This window comes from Grus americana, chromosome 3 (genome assembly GCF_028858705.1).
Source record: "Grus americana isolate bGruAme1 chromosome 3, bGruAme1.mat, whole genome shotgun sequence".
In the NCBI taxonomy this organism is placed as follows: Eukaryota; Metazoa; Chordata; class Aves; order Gruiformes; family Gruidae; genus Grus; species Grus americana.
In genome coordinates this window covers 80,871,660-80,887,573 of record NC_072854.1, presented here as the reverse complement: position 1 = coordinate 80,887,573, position 15,914 = coordinate 80,871,660, and the positions used below count along the sequence as shown (strand labels likewise).

General features: G+C 35.6%; 1 protein-coding gene across 2 annotated transcripts in view; it reads right to left on the bottom strand.

The window, feature by feature from the left end:
* Window positions 1–2,485: 2,485 nt before the first annotated feature.
* NUP133 (nucleoporin 133) overlaps window positions 2,486–15,914 on the bottom strand; it is a 36,621-nt gene continuing 23,192 nt past the window's right edge. For both annotated transcript variants that reach the window (XM_054821408.1, XM_054821409.1), the window contains 8 exons: window positions 14,989–15,122; window positions 13,195–13,353; window positions 11,651–11,786; window positions 9,829–9,947; window positions 8,236–8,316; window positions 6,351–6,415; window positions 3,823–3,911; window positions 2,486–2,737 (listed from right to left, as the gene is read on the bottom strand). In XM_054821408.1, coding sequence (XP_054677383.1) covers window positions 2,601–2,737; window positions 3,823–3,911; window positions 6,351–6,415; window positions 8,236–8,316; window positions 9,829–9,947; window positions 11,651–11,786; window positions 13,195–13,353; window positions 14,989–15,122 — 920 coding nt within the window. In that variant the 3' untranslated portion in view covers window positions 2,486–2,600. The remainder of the gene's footprint in view (window positions 2,738–3,822; window positions 3,912–6,350; window positions 6,416–8,235; window positions 8,317–9,828; window positions 9,948–11,650; window positions 11,787–13,194; window positions 13,354–14,988; window positions 15,123–15,914) is intronic.

Here is a 15,914-nt window from a genome sequence, read left to right as displayed (position 1 = left end):
CCCAATCTAGTTTACAGCAAAATGCCCAATGGCAATGTTAAATTCTTACAGTTCTGTGTAAAAGATCATTTTCCACACTTAGATCCGATATTTAACTTGACTCATGAAGTGAATTTGATTTTGGTCCCAAGTCAGAAAACATTTGACGTTAGTTTCCAGAGCAGAGCTGGGCACAAAGATCCCTGTCCACAACATACAGCTTCTGCAATTGATCACAAACGACAACCGATAAGCTTCCCTGCTACTCTGGTGACAACACAGGAAAGAAGTGCGGACATCCTGTACCATGTCTGTTTGCCATTACTGAGAAAGCAACTATTTAAGAAACAACATATACTTCCTCATTCAAAAGAAGCTAGCCATACTCCTGGAGCTGTTTTAACCAAAACCCAAATAATTTTGTCCCAAATTTAATTCTGTTTTTGTTACACACGGATACAACCTGGAGCTCTGGCATGATCTTTGATATGCAGTGGTAAATGAAGGCATCATCCCTGTGCAGTAATCTGAGACAGGAGTTCTGCCCCAGAACAGCCCTATTACATAATGAAGCACAGGACAGAGAGGAGTAGCAGCCCCAAATCCCAGCCTCCTCAAGGTTCCCAACAGAACAGCGAACCAGCTCAATGTTCCTAGTAGAAGAACATTAAACTTAAGTTTAGACATGGAAGTTATTTTAATGAGGTTTTATTTAAGTAAACTCATTGCCTTCTGTTTTGGCAATAGTCAGATGAAAAGCCGTTGTACAAATGCCAGATGCCTCCCAACCCAGTGATAGAATAAAACATTAGTTGCGAAGCCGACACAGCTGATTGTTTCCTGAGAACTTAGGGAATGCTTTTACACCAACCGGAATAAACCCATCCCAGCAGATAAGCCAGGCACTTTGAAACAGATGGATATCAAAGGATGAAGAGAAACGCCTGCTTCTGGGGCAAGCAAGCTTTCTGGCTTTTTTCTGCCGCTCCTGATGGAATACAGGTGGTCGATGGTCTAAGAAGGGATGAGATATCCCCAGTGTTGTACTGTGATGGTCAATTGAAGAGATTCCTCTTCAAGCAAAATTTAAAGAGTCTAGTAAAAGTTCAGGTAGAACACAGTGGCAATCATTTGTTAGGTTATTCCCTTTCTCCCAAAATGTGAGGTTTACCAATCATGTGAAGCCACCTTTAAAATGACATTTAAACAAGCACGTGGAATTCTTCTACAGCTTTAAATGACCCACTCCTTTGCAGCCACAGCTGGGAGTTGTACCTGCGCTTCTTTCTCTCGACCACGCAAGGCTGCAGAAGAGCAAAGTTTGCTTCTTAGAAGAATCTTAGATGACTGCTAGTGCATTTCTTTCCCATATTAGTTAGAACCTCTCTAGATAAATCTATTCTTCCAAACATGTTCAGACTCTCAGCCCAGCTTACTGTATTAGTACAGGGAGGAGGGGAAGCCACAGAAGGGGAGCTGTGCTTTTAAAACTAGAAACTGGATTCTCTTCAACCAATTTAACTTCTGACCTTCTCAGCTGTTGGATCAAGTTGTTGCAGCAGGCATCGAGCCAGACAAGTAAAACATAAGGGCATGCAAGTTGCTCTGCATTCACTCTCTGGCCATTGAGCTACTTGCAAAAGGAAGGTACATGGCAGATTAAAGTAACTTTTATTTAAAGATTAAAATCTGCGGCCAATCAGAAAAATTACAATTGAAAAGTTAAATGGATTTTTTTATTCCCATGTCAGAGATAACTGGTAAAAATATTAAAAAATTAGTAGCATCAACCAGTAGAGACCAAGTTGCTGAGTAAGGAAGATCATGCTGGACTCCCACACTTTCATAACTGCTTTCTAGGTTTCTTCTGAGCCTAGGTTGAAGCAGTTGCTGTGAATGACTGCATGGTGAGCTGTTAATCTCATTTTTATATGTATTCTAGAAATCTTGATATAACTTAAATGAAAGTTAAATAGATAAAAATATTAATGTTTGAAAAAGTTTAATCTTACAGATGTAAACTGAGAGAATGGTATATTTACTGGACCAGAGGACTTTCAATGAGAACTGTGCTTTATTCCTTTCTGTCACGGACAAGCTGAGTGACCAGTGCCAAGCCAGTTATCCTTTCTGTGCCAGTAATCTTTAATGCAAGAAACTACCTGGTTTCTACAGCAAAAAGTCTTGTACAAAGACAGAGTAGAATTACCTTATAGAATAAATACAGTCACTTAGCATTAATGTTTTCAGTATGTTCTCCGAACTGAAATCACAGTGCCAGTGAAGTGAGAGCAAACATTTCCACCTTCTGCAGCAGGTCCCACATTTCACCCTGTGTGTCTGTGTATCTTTGAGTCTCCGGCAGGACTCATACCAATGAAGATATAAAATGAAGCGGCAAGTTTATGAAAGGCACAGAAAATGAAAACTTTCTTTTTCTTTTGCCTGAAAACACACCTCTGCCTCCTCTGACTAAAGTGTCAACATCTGTAAATTTAAGACCAAGTATATTACTCATATAGATTTTATTACAAAGTTTTAGCAAAAAAAGAACAGAACATTAAAAAGTATACATGAATTTAACAGTTCTTTAGAAAAAAAAAATTAAAAAATAGTGAGAATCACGCTTGTCCCTGAACATAGAGTTCGTAGTTTGCCTTTAACACAAATTCGAAGTAAGTATTACATTTCAAGTTACCCAGTTCATTTGCTTGCAGCAAGTCCTTCACCTCCGGTAAATATTCACTTAACTGAACTCCTACAACACAAAAACTTTTATTACAGCACTGATAAAAGTACTTTGCATTAGCAGTTAAAATGATTTTTAAGTAAACACCTGTGCCTGCCTCAGAGTTAAATTATTCTTTTGGAATTGAGATTACTCTATTACACATGTCGAGAAATACAATAAAGCTTAAGTAGCCTGTAAAACTGAGTTTGGGGAAGAAAAAAAAAAAAGGATATTTCCTATCTAAACAGAGCTTTTCAGTGAATTTATGATTAAACTTAAAATCCTTAAACCTAAAATCCAAGTCTTTACATAACACTTCACCAAAATTAAAAAAAAAAAAAAAAAAAAAGAAAGAGGAGCAAAAGATCAGTCACATAATAAATACTTATATCATCAGTTGCAGCATTTCAGTCTGGGGTGTGAGAATCTTGCAAAAGGAAAGAAATTGACAGGATTGAACAGACAAAACTAGAACTGTGCTGAAGAACTTCAGTTTTGTATCTTTGACATGGAGCCTTCTTTGTTCTGGAAAAAGTTCATATGCAGAAATATTTAAAATGGACTTTGACTCTAAATGGTTTCTCTCCTCTCCTTCCCCCCCCAGCTGTAATTTCCACGGCTGTAACTTTCCATGGCCAGCTTTAACTGGAGGAAGGTTCTATTTTTTTTGTGGGGTGTTTTTTTGGGATTTTTTTTTTTTTTTTTGCTTTTGGGGAAGGAAAACAAACCAAAAACCCCATTTAAGCTAAAATAGATTTAAGCTCTGAGTGACAGACTAATAGTTATTATTCCATTTTCTTACAGAAGATACATATTTAACTAACTCCAGAAGACATACTTTACTGTGCAGTAAGAAATTGCTAAAAATCTGATGGCTGCCCTACTGAGCAAATAATCTGAGGGTACTAAGATTATAACCAAGAAATCTGCTCCTCTCATCCCTTCAACATTTTACAGAGATAGAATTAGCTCTGTATCATTGTAATTATCTAGTGGAATTCATATGGACAAGAATTTATTAACCTACTTCTTTTATATTAGTATTCATCTTAAGCAGCTTTTGAAACAACTAAACAGTTTCAAGAAGTTCAATTATATTTAGTACACTTTACCTTCTTTCAATAGTTTTTGTAATATTTTCACAAATATGCTATCTTTAGATGCTTCAATTGGATCATCTTTACCATCTGAACTGGACCATCTGCAAGTCAAAGAATAATTTGTGGAAAGAATTGCACAGATGAAATCAAATGAAAACTAACAAGAAAAAATATGCAGAAAATTTGATAAATTATCAAAGGTGATTGATACATATTTACAAGTAAGCGTTATGTGCTTGGCTATAGCTCAAAGCAAGAGTGTTTTTTTTTTTCTATCTTGTGTTAATTATTCTTTATTACAAAAGTAAAACTGCAATAAAATAGTACTACTACAACATAGTCTAGTTAGAACAATAGAAATGCTTCCCATCTTCTAAACTGTAACAGAAAACATTGTTTCTTTGATAAAATAAAAAATATTATCAATCAAGATAAAATTACCTCAGTAATTATATTTTATGACTGAGATGATGCAAGTATAGATTTATTTTTTGGTAAAATAAAGCAAGAACAGCAATTTGCTAACATATTTGGAGGAAAAAAAACCAAACCACCAAAAAAACCCAAAGCAAACCAAAAAAGCAAACACCAAGAAAAGAAAGGAGGAAGAAAAAAAATTGTAAAAATCTAAGTTGCAGGCCTGTAACAGCACACACGGACACAAAACACACACAGTTTGTCTCATTTGTGATTAAATGCGAAGGTGAAGACTCAAGAATGTGAGCCTCATCTGTGAGAAAAATCTGTTTGGGATTTTCTTGTAAGAGAAAGATTATTTTAAATGATAATTTTTCATCTTTGCAGAAATTTATGTGTGGCAGTGTTAAATCAACACCAACCTAACTCCTTTTGCTGTGGTTCTAACATTTCAGTTGTTAAAATTTCCTGTTCCGTATGTGAAACTGCCAGACAAAACCAGTTCTCGTAACACTCCCTAAACCAGGATGAACCTCCTTGGGCCAATGGGACGTACTTGCGACAGATCTGGAGCAGGCTCCCAGAAGCTATTCCTGACAAATCCTCTGTAGCTCACCGAGACCATCATTTTACCCTGGATGTCACTTAAACTCCCAAACTTCTAGGATTTCATCTTTAATTCTACTGGGAAGAATGTGAGGGAAGGGGAAGGAGGATTTGAGGCAACGAATCACTCTTAGGCACAGAGGAGGATAGTGAGGACCCTATCAGAACATCAGGAGCACACTCAGTGAGGCTCTCCACTCTACCCAAGAACCTTACCACCATTCGTAGCTGTTAAGCTAGAAAACAGATGCCATACTTAAAAGTAGGTACCGTGTCAAATGCTTACTTTTGCGCACAGATGAAAGTTAACACCATCTCTTTTGAAATAGAGATCAACCTCTTTGTAAGCCTTTGTGAGCCTTGCTGGACTGGAAACTCAACTGGGACATCAAGTTTTCTAAACGTTATTCAGTGCATAGTGATCTCAAATTGCATCCGGTTAGCTAGCGGAGTGGGCGAAATCTTGTCAGCATTATATATGATTTGAGCGGTTTAAATATTATGTCCAAAACTCTGTTCTTGGCCCAGGCTGGATAGGACATAAACCAATTATTGGACTGGTGCCATGTACTAGATTCTTTTGTCTTGAAAATAATAGGAAGGGAAGAAAACACTTGGAATAATGTGAACCTGTTTCTGCATATTATTTGTCTCATGTGACAATAACTTAGTCATGCAACTAGGAATTTATTTTCTACAGACCACTGTCCTTTGGAATCTATTCTAGGCATAAGCACAATCCCAAATGCTGCTTATTTTCATTTTAATCACAAATGGCACGCTGTATTTGGAATGTATTCTCTCCTCGTCTTTTCTTCCCTAGGTCCTCTTGGATGATGAATGGGAGCTAGAAAAGCTGGCTAACTGCTGAAAAGTAGAAAGGAAAAGGAGGAAATGCCATTTTTGAGTTATTTAACCTGGGAGAGAGCAGTAACACTGCTTGATAAGAAGACTCTTCTGACCAATTGGATTCAGTCTGTATTTGGTGTTGAACATCCATAAGAATGGCTCTTTTGAACAGTATTTAAGGCTTCGATCTCTTACAGCCAAGAACGCAGCTTTAACTCAAAAACTTGTCAATGCGGTCCAATGACCAGAAAGAAGTGAAATAAAAGTTTACAGGAGCGACCTCTGCACATGTTGGTCTTAAAAAGCTTCTATTTGAAATACTTCAGAGGAAAAAAAAAATTACTTTTGGCACCAGTTATTTCTTTTACCCTAGCAAAGGGTTCAAGAATGAAAGCAGCACAGGTACATTTCTGTCTCAGGCGCTGAGAATGCATTGTAGGTTGCCAGTGAGCTAAGCAAAGAAAGTACTGCAGATTTTTTTTTTCTAGGGTTTCACTTTACAAATAATAAAAAAAAAGACACATTCAGATCAGATATTTCATACTTTACTAACCTTATACTACAAAATTCAATCTTTTCAGTGAGCTAGAGAATAGTAAACTAATATGTAATTCTGGAAAAGTTATGTCACAAATACTCCCAGTAATTTATATTCATATTGGACTTACCCATCTCTTTGGAGAGCCTTACAGAGAATTTTAAGTTTAAGATTGTTTACATCCACTTCCTCTTCCTTCAATTCATATAAGGAGAAAAGACAGGTAAGTTGAAATTATTTTTTTTTAAAGAAATAATCACTCTGTCACACAGATTATACCAATTAATTAGATTTTTCAAATACTGAATGTTATTTTTAAACACATGCTATTTTAAAAGATGACCTGATCAGACTGTTGAAAACCAGACTGTTCACTTCCATTTGAAAATGTGGCTCTGACTTTCTACATAACCACATGACTGCTGAAGACCAACTACCTCAATTTGAAAAAGGGCCTATTTTAAAGCAAATGAACAAATACCAATTTGTAAAACAGCATATTCTAGGCAAGTTTTATTTTAAAATGTGCTAAATGGTGACTGAAGTCAAGGCTCTTTTTTCACTATATTTTTTCCCACCTCTCAATGTCCAAACCATTACATCTACTTTAAAGTCCCCTCATAAGAGATAAGAGAAACCACAAACTCTTCCACATAGGAGCCTGGAAGCAAGAGGATGGTCCTCAACTTTATGCTGCACTTTTGCAAGAGAAAAGCAGGGAAAACTAGGCAACAGCTAGTTTTTAGACTCTAGTCTAAACCACCATCTCTAATTTGTGCTGAAAGGTTCTACTCAAGTTGTTAGAGACTCAAATAGCTGAGCAAAAAATAATTTTGAATGTCATGTTTTTAAAGTGACATTTATTTTATTTAGATGTAAAAAAAACAATATAGTTGTCTCAGTGTTCATGAATTGTGCTAACAAAATTTAAGAAGAAAACTAATTTAAAAGAACCAAATGAGTTCACTCAAGTTTATTTAATTTTTTGGACTATTTATGTGGTAAAAATGAAGGGGGAAGGTAGGAAAAAAAAGCACTGGATTTTCTTTTTGAACTAAAGAGAATTAACTCAGAGTAACTTGCTACTCTAAGTAGTAATACTCTTTCCTCAGTATACAAAATATAGTGCTATGCACGGACAAGTAAACATATTCATACATAAAGCAAACAAAAACTAGTTAATAACAGTAAAGACATGTTATTCAAAATTAAATTTTATAAAAGAAATGCAATTAAAAACAATTTAAAATAAATTTAAAGTTTAAAACCGTTTTAATTATAAAGACATTTATAATTATCAAACCAAAGTTATTGAAGGCCAACAAAATGGCAGAATGGTGTTCACAAAGCACTACCACAGAGAGGATTTTAACTTGGATCCCTACCCCAACTAGCAGGAATTGGGATAACCAGAAAAGAGCTCTCATTTTCAATTCGTATGGAATACTTTCGCTGAAATAACGCAACTTTAACTTTTTAGCAAAGACTGTTGTTAATTCAGGTTTGATGCTCCTCAGAAGTTGATTTATTCACGCTTAGTGGAAAATTACTCCTGACAAGATACTAGATCGTACAACACTGCAGAGATGCAGTGAGAAAGGAGATGGCAAATCTGTGGTTCAATGCTATTTACATGTTAAAAAGCTGGTGACTATCCCACATTATCTCATGACAATCACAGAACTTGCCAATAGGGAAGACGCAAGAACTAAACTACTGAAAACAGATGATCTTTCTCCTGTTTGGAGAAAGCCTACAGGGAAGCAAGGCTCTAAAAAAGAAACTATAGACTACAAATGGAAAGTGAAGATGAGGAGTGTCATTTTTCTTAAATGAGCTAAACCACATTTGGCATTATGTCTCCTGTGACTTAAAAACACACTGAAAAAAACACATCAGGGGTTATTTTTAATTCCTGTATGCTAAGCTAATATGTTAACTAATTACAGATGCACCATCCTAGCTTAAATAATAATAAATAAAAGGATTAGAAATCCTTCAAAAACTTTTCCTACCTCATCGATATATTCCAGTAGATCAAGTGCTTTCTTGAAGTCATACTCATTGGCCCTTCTGTTCTCATCACATATGTATATCTATGATATAAGAGATTAACATAGAGAATTATTTTTAGCCTACAAACTAATGTAACCGATATCGTGGACAACTCATTGTGGGAAGACCACCATGTATTTTCCACTTACATGACCTTTTCATGAAAATATGTCTTGATTCAACTGCAAGTATTTTTATAGTAAGGAATATACTTAAGGTTTTAGAGCAGCATTCCACCTACATGACAATGGTCTGTGGACAAATGATATTGGATATAAGGCTGCTAGGTTTCAAATTTAAATACCATTTAAGGCTGTAACATTCCTGGACTATTGTAGTCAGAGCTCAGCTCCACAAATAAGCTCTCAGAATTATGTCAGTAATTAAGCTCAAAGCAATACTGAAGCACATGTACTGCCTTTCACCTTTTAAAAGTGGACAAGCTTGCTACCAGTATTTCACGCACACCCCCAACAAAATTCTAAATTAGTACTTTAAAGGAAAAGTGACATTAATATTCTTTTTATTTACACTTTCCAAGTTTCATTCTCGCGTTGCAAGTAGCAAGTATAAACATTGGTTTGACAGTAGAGAGAATTCAGAAGGAAAACTGTCACAGTGCCAGTGCTTGCCAAGTCATAAGTGACACTTCCTAGTCTCCCCTAATTCCATAGACAGTCTCACTTAAAGATACAGGTAATGACTTCAGAATCTGCTACTAGCATTGTTCTAAGAAAAGCAGGAGAATGTAAGCAAGCACACCACCAGCTTTTGATTTTCCACAGTATACTGGAAAAGCAAGGAGTTGCAAAATTGACACCTAGACAGCACCTGATTTGTTTTACAATGTCTTGTTGTTGCTCATTGAGTACTTTTTCTGTGCATCGCTGGATGGTAAAATATGCTGCCAATAAGGCAGAAACAGTAAGACTACTGGTTGCTGGCTACCACCAGAAAGGGGTGCAGAAAGGGGGTCAGCGCTATTAGTGATCCCAGTACTGGAGCAGTTCATGGTTTTGTTTCAGTGTGGGTTGGGGTTTTTGTGCTTGTTTTTGAAAAAGACGACAGACAAAAAACATAGAAAGACTTTGGGTGCCTATTTGCAACAGGTGACCAAAAGCCTCTTCCTGCTTCTAGCCCTTTCTTTTTCTAGATTGCAGCATCCCTCTCCACTAAGGTGGAACTCTTTGTTCCTTCTGCCTTCCAAGTTCAGCCCTACTGAGAATGTTACAGAAGGTAAAAATTGTCTTATATCCAGAACTGCCTTAGACCAGTAGATCAACTTTTGGCACTGATTTTATTTACTTCTTCTCCTAGCAGCACTCTAAAGCACATGTTCAACAAAAATCAATTTGAACTAAAAGCAGCATTCTGAAGTTTGGTGCTGGTAGAAACTAAGCAAAGAAATAAATTCATATATCAGATCTTTAGGTGCTTAGCAAGTCACGTAAGGGATAAAGACAGCTGTGATCTTCCCATTTATTTTAATCGCACAGAGGCAGAAAACATACTGGAATTTTACCTGTGTAACAAAGAAAACATGAAATACTTACATCAATGAGCTGAGATGCAGACAACACTGGCATATCATTGAGGTTCAACTGTTTCTCTGCCAGTAATTGTTCAGGAAGTGTCTCCTGATGTAACAGAAAGCGCTCCTGTTCTGATATTTCTTGTCGTTGTTTAAGGAAATAAATGTTTCATGTTATTAAAATGTAATAATAAATGCTATGGAATAATAATAACTGTCAAGTCACAATATTCTTCAGGTCTGCAAGTGTTTGTTATGAAGCATTCTATCTATTTAGCTATTTTCTGGAAGCACAGGAATACTTCCACTTCAATATTGCCATCCTGGTGAACTAGTTCTTACTTTCCACTCAGGGTTCCAGTGTGATGCAGACTGATAACTCTTCTTTTTTCTCAAAACCACAACATGAATACATAGGATTGGAGCGAAGTTGTTGCGCTATGCAGGAAAGTAAGTTGGTTGCAATTTTTAGGAGGTACCTTTTGGCTGAAGATTTGTGCCATGGACCTGCTCCATCTCATGAATTATTTCATTTTTGATTGTTTTGTTTTCCAGTATAATCTGCTTCAGGGTTATAAACTTATTAGGCGGAAACAATCAAAATGGAATAATTTCAGCCACAGTATGTGACACCCCGCCCCCTCCTCCCCAAGTCTCATTGCATGGTACAAAGGAGCATTTTATCTGTTTAAATGGATATGCAGCATGTGGCAGAAATGATTATTCTTTATAAATAGAAAACTGATATACAAAGAGCATAAGCTTTAAGAGCTATATCATGTGTCATACAGAAATGTGTAGCAGAGTAAAGTCCAGATCAAGTTTTGAGAGTCCATTACTTTATTGAAATAAAGCTTTGATTTCCTCATTTTTCTATAGTTTTCCTATTTAAAGATGAGATTTTTCACATTAGCATAGGTTTTTCCTCACAGCAGTGAGAAAAACAAATTTCAACTTCAAGATTTCATGCAATGCTTTGTAATTTAAAGGACAGAAAATATATTATTATTACAAGCTAAAAATAATTTGTGAAGCCTACTTAGTTATCATAATTATCCCCAGCCTTTTTCAACAGGATTTCTTTTAAAAATTGTACAAAACATACATGGATAAATATGCGGATAAATAGAAGTAAGCCTGAGTAGTAAACTAGAGTAATACTTCAAAGCTTTCCACTGGTGGCCAGGATTAGCTTAACTATTACTGTAGAATTACTTTTTCATGAACTCACAGCAACGTGTGCAGCACAAACAGTATCGGGAAAAGGGTATTTTCCAAAGTGGTAGGAATGGCAGAGCAGTGGAACTGTTGCATTTGCTAATCAGGCTGAATAGGTGTTCCTACTTTTTCCATTAACATTCTTTCAGCTAGAGCATAATGAAACACTGTCACTGTAACCTTTCCAGATAGAGTGATCACAAATATATATATTTGCAGGTACATTAAAATGCAGCATTAAAATGCACTTAATTAACATTAAAATGCATTACAGCCTTAATTAACATTAAAATGCAGCTTTACCTACTTCAAAACTGTCTAATGATTTCTCAAAAAGACTGTGCAGCTTTTTCTAATAATACACAAAATATTGGCATAAATAACAAGTGAAAAGGTACAAGTTTCCCTCGCTTGTAGTCTTAAATCACAGATGAAGGTGAATACTAAGGTTATTGCCTGCTGCTGTCTTCCTTATCCTTCCTGCAATGAGCAAAATCATCAGCCAGTTTATCCTTCCCACATTAGAGCCCTCAGCCTCATAAATTAACTATCTGCAAAATTAACATGATTCTAATTCAATAACTTCATTACTCTATTCTTCGCTTTGCTCCAGTTTTATTTCTTACCTTCTATTTTCTCTTGCAGTATATCTTCAGAGAAGTCAGATGCCAGTGCAGCCAATTTGCTCAAGCCAAGGAGTGTTTTTTTCTTTGCAAAATATCGAGTCTCCATATTTGCTAAAGTCTGCAACGTTCTGTGAGCCTGAAGTTAATTAAGATGTTAGAAATCAGGTTTAGAGTTTAACATCAGAAGGTTAACAGATAAGGATTTAATCTGAACTGCAGTCTCACAACTATGTATTGTTTGTAATACTACAACTCTTATTTTTAAATTAAAACTCTGCATTACACTCTTCAGGAAGACATACAGATCTCTACTCCAATTACATCCAAAACCCATTTTCATTACTAATCGGGAAAAACTATCTTATGATCAAAGGATAAATTGCAACTTCACATATTATACCTCTAGGATCTTACTCAAGGCTTCACCATAAAAGCCAGGCAAATATGCTTTGACAGGACAACTTTGCATACAGATTGATTTACTTGTTAATCCAGGAATTTGAAGAACAGAATTATACATATAACCACTGCAGTAAACAAACATTTAGGCAAGAATTTATTTGTCTGTTGGACAACGGAATAGAAAATTTCTGAGCACCTACTCAGAAATAAACTATCCAGGCTGAATTACTTGTATATTTTAGAATCCTTGTCCCCTCTTCATAGTGCTTTGCTATAAAAGACAAAACCTTGGTCAACGCAAACGGAATATTACAAGACCCTCAGGATGGGTTTGGGGTTTTTTTTTTGTTGTTAGTTGGGGTATTTTGTTGGTTTGCTTTTGGGTTTTGTGTGGGGCATAAAGTATTATCAACCTATACTTTGCAGTAGGATAAACGTTTCCATGCTCTGCATGCTTAATAAATGTGCACATGCATTGAAAGAAGCCATTTTTCTTTAGTTTATTTGCTGAAGTGAAATACATTCATAAATCTACCAGAAGGAAGGGAAGACTGACCAACAGGAAGTAGGGAAAGAATAACTGGGCAGCCTACAAGGCAACAAAGAATCAAGTTTGAAAACAATGTCACATTAACCTACCCACATGCACATTAGCTATTAAAAATATTGCTTTTATTCTATGAATATGAGTGATTAAAGTAATCAATACCTTTTTTATTTTTGTGATACCTCCAAATTCCTTTGTTTTAAAAACAGTTAGTTTTGAAATATAAATTTCAGTTTTTCCCTTGCTGGATAATCTGATGCTATTAATAGTCACCGTAAAACTCCCAATTCCACCAAAGCCGTGATCATGTAGCCATATAAAACTTCCTTGATACAAAATATTAGTCACCACCAAGGGATGAAAAGCAGCCCTAATTTCCATTACATAGTGCAATGGCTTATATGATATACCAGATGGTGCCTGAAAGGAGGCTTTTGGTTCTCTGTTCATAATCCATGTCATCTCTCCTTTAAGTCAGCTAAATAAGCTGTCTTCTTTTGATGAAGAGTCAGAACTAGATAATTTGCCTACTTGAATGTCTACTCGACTCATTTAACATATGATATTTCAGTTTGGTTGTATTAAGAAACCCTACCTTTTGCAAATCCTGACTATTGATTTCGTGTAACCAGCTCAGATGCTCATGAGCTTGCAAGAAACTGGCCAGCTGTCCATGCTGAGCAATAGGCTGAGATAACAGCTTCCCTCGCTTTCCTTTTTCTAAATACCAGCGAAACAGGAAATCTGAAAAATTCTGAAGATAAAGGAATATGAGTAGATTTTAAAAGTTACATGTAAATATCTCGTTTGTCTTCCAAGGCAAAATGTTTCATAAAATACAATTGGTAAGAACGTGGTAAGAACCTGCTTAACAAAACAAGATACGCACACACAAAAATAACACACTGTTGATGAAAAAACTTAAGAGTTCTGATAGAAACAGTGTTTAAAGAATTCATCAGCTACAGTGCAAGAGATGCTGACATACACAGCAGGGTTTATCCTTCAATGGAAGTGAAGGAAGTGCCAAATGTAAATTCTTCATGTTAACACACAAAAATGGAAACAGGTATCACATCACCCACAATCCTAATCTTATTTTTCTACTTGTTCTTTTCTTCATTTCAGAATTCTGTGCTTACTACTTCCTTTCATATATATGTTTGCTTCTGCTGTCACATTTTTGAAACATTCCCTCCTATCTCCATTTGAACCTACAACCTTACTTCTCTCAGTCATTGTTAAATTTTTTTTTTTTTTTAAAAACCCAACTATTTTATCCTCAAAAACTTCAATATGACATAACTAATAAGGGTTTATATTTGAGATTTCACTTAGTCTTTTCAGAGTAATTTTAGAATAATGCTAAATTTTTAATTGCATTAACAATTTAAAAAATAAGTTTGAAGAGGCCACCATCTGATATTCTATCCACTAAACTTGATCTATTCAGCTTTACATTCGGTAAAGTAACTTCTTTTCAGACAGTGTTATTTTTTTCCTTTAAAAAAAAAAAAAGGCAGCTGAAGAGAACTAGAATAAAATTTATCCCCTTCTTTAGCAGTATGTGGGAGTATTTAACCCTCACTATTAAAAATGTTTACTATAATTGCTGTCTGTTACTAACACTTTTGCTTGTTCTTGTTAAACAACCTTTCTGTACACTCTTTATTAAGAAACCTGTAGACAGCAGGATTTCTCTCTCCATAGTTGTTGTGGAAAGCTAAACAAATTGATCTCACCAGCTCTCAAATTAGGAAACTTTTGTCCCAGTCCCCCTCACTTCAAGTAGTCTCTATTGGCTTTTCCTTAAGCTTTCCGATTTTTCAGCACACTTAGAGGTTTTTACACCAGATTTTGACAGACATTGAAAAACTGTCCAACAAGTACCTGGCAGGACAATAAAAAAAAAAAAAAAAAAAAAAAAAGAGACCACAGCAACAGCCCTGTCTTCCTACTCTTCTGAACTACTTTTCTATTTATACATTTAACAGTCTCATCTTCTCTTTTGGACATTATCCTTAAATTTATATTTCATCAGTTTAATAAAACAACAGTACACTGACTGCAGCACCTCAGTGAACAAGTTACAAAAGGCCAAAAGATGTTAAGAGTGAGACAATGTGTTTGAGGCACACAAAAGGTCCCATGAAAAGCCACTGCCCGTACAGCAGGCACCTGTAATTTTGCTGACTTGTTGTGTAGTCTCAGGGTAAAATACACCATAGAGTTCTGCACAGTGAATCTTGACTCCAAGGTGTATATGTAAATACAAATGCATTAAAAAAACCCAGACACTCTCCCCCGCCCCCATATCATAACTTTTGCAACACTTCAGGTGCAAACGTATTATAAAACACTATCTAAAGGAATTAGGAAAAAGAGTTACCTGATCCGCAAACTGAGTCATGTAACGTTGTAGTCTGGCCTGATTGTCTGTCTGCTCACACATTTGCACCAGGATATCAAAGTCACAGTACTTCTCTGCTAAAGCCGCTGCCATCTGATACTGTCCCAGGGAAACTACATAACCAAGAAGAAAAAGAAGTTATATCAAACAAGTTCATCTTTGACTGCTGGATGACTGAGAGCAGAGACTAGAAAAACAAAAACAAGTTTCAAGTGTTTACATCACAGAGATAGTTACATATTCACCTTACTGCATCTGTACTTTGTGCACATGCAACCTCACATACCTACCACCTGTCCCGCAATACAAGAGAGAAAAAGAGAAGTTTAGGATACTAAGTCACCAGTATACATCCTATTTTCTCTGAAAATTAGCAGCATCTGCTATTTGTGATTTTGGGGGAAGGAAAAAAAAATTAACCCATGATTTAATATCTGTATTAATATGCGCTTAATTACACAAAGTGACAAAGCAGCACGCAAAGGCCTTTGATAACAAGTAGAACAAGTAAAGATAACATATTTTGAATATAAATCCTATTATTTAAAGTCTTTCATTTGGTTCAAATACATAAAAGTTAGCAGAACAGGCAATTTTGTTTGTCAGGAAATATTAACTTTAGATTGAATGTAATGATATAAAATGTATTCACAAGCTATCAGAGCCCATGAATGTCAGTAAAACTGACAATGAGAGTTTAAGAAACTTTTCTCAAGGTTTAAGAATGTTAAAAGGCAGTGATTATTAGAATGTTCTATTTATAGCTTTCATTTTTAGTCTAAAAAAACCCAAACTTTATAAGCTTACTAAAATGTATTTGCTCAGAGTTATTTCCAATTAACAAAAGGTCTTGCTTTCAATTACTCATTAAAGACTTGACCACATCTGACATGTTACACAGCAGG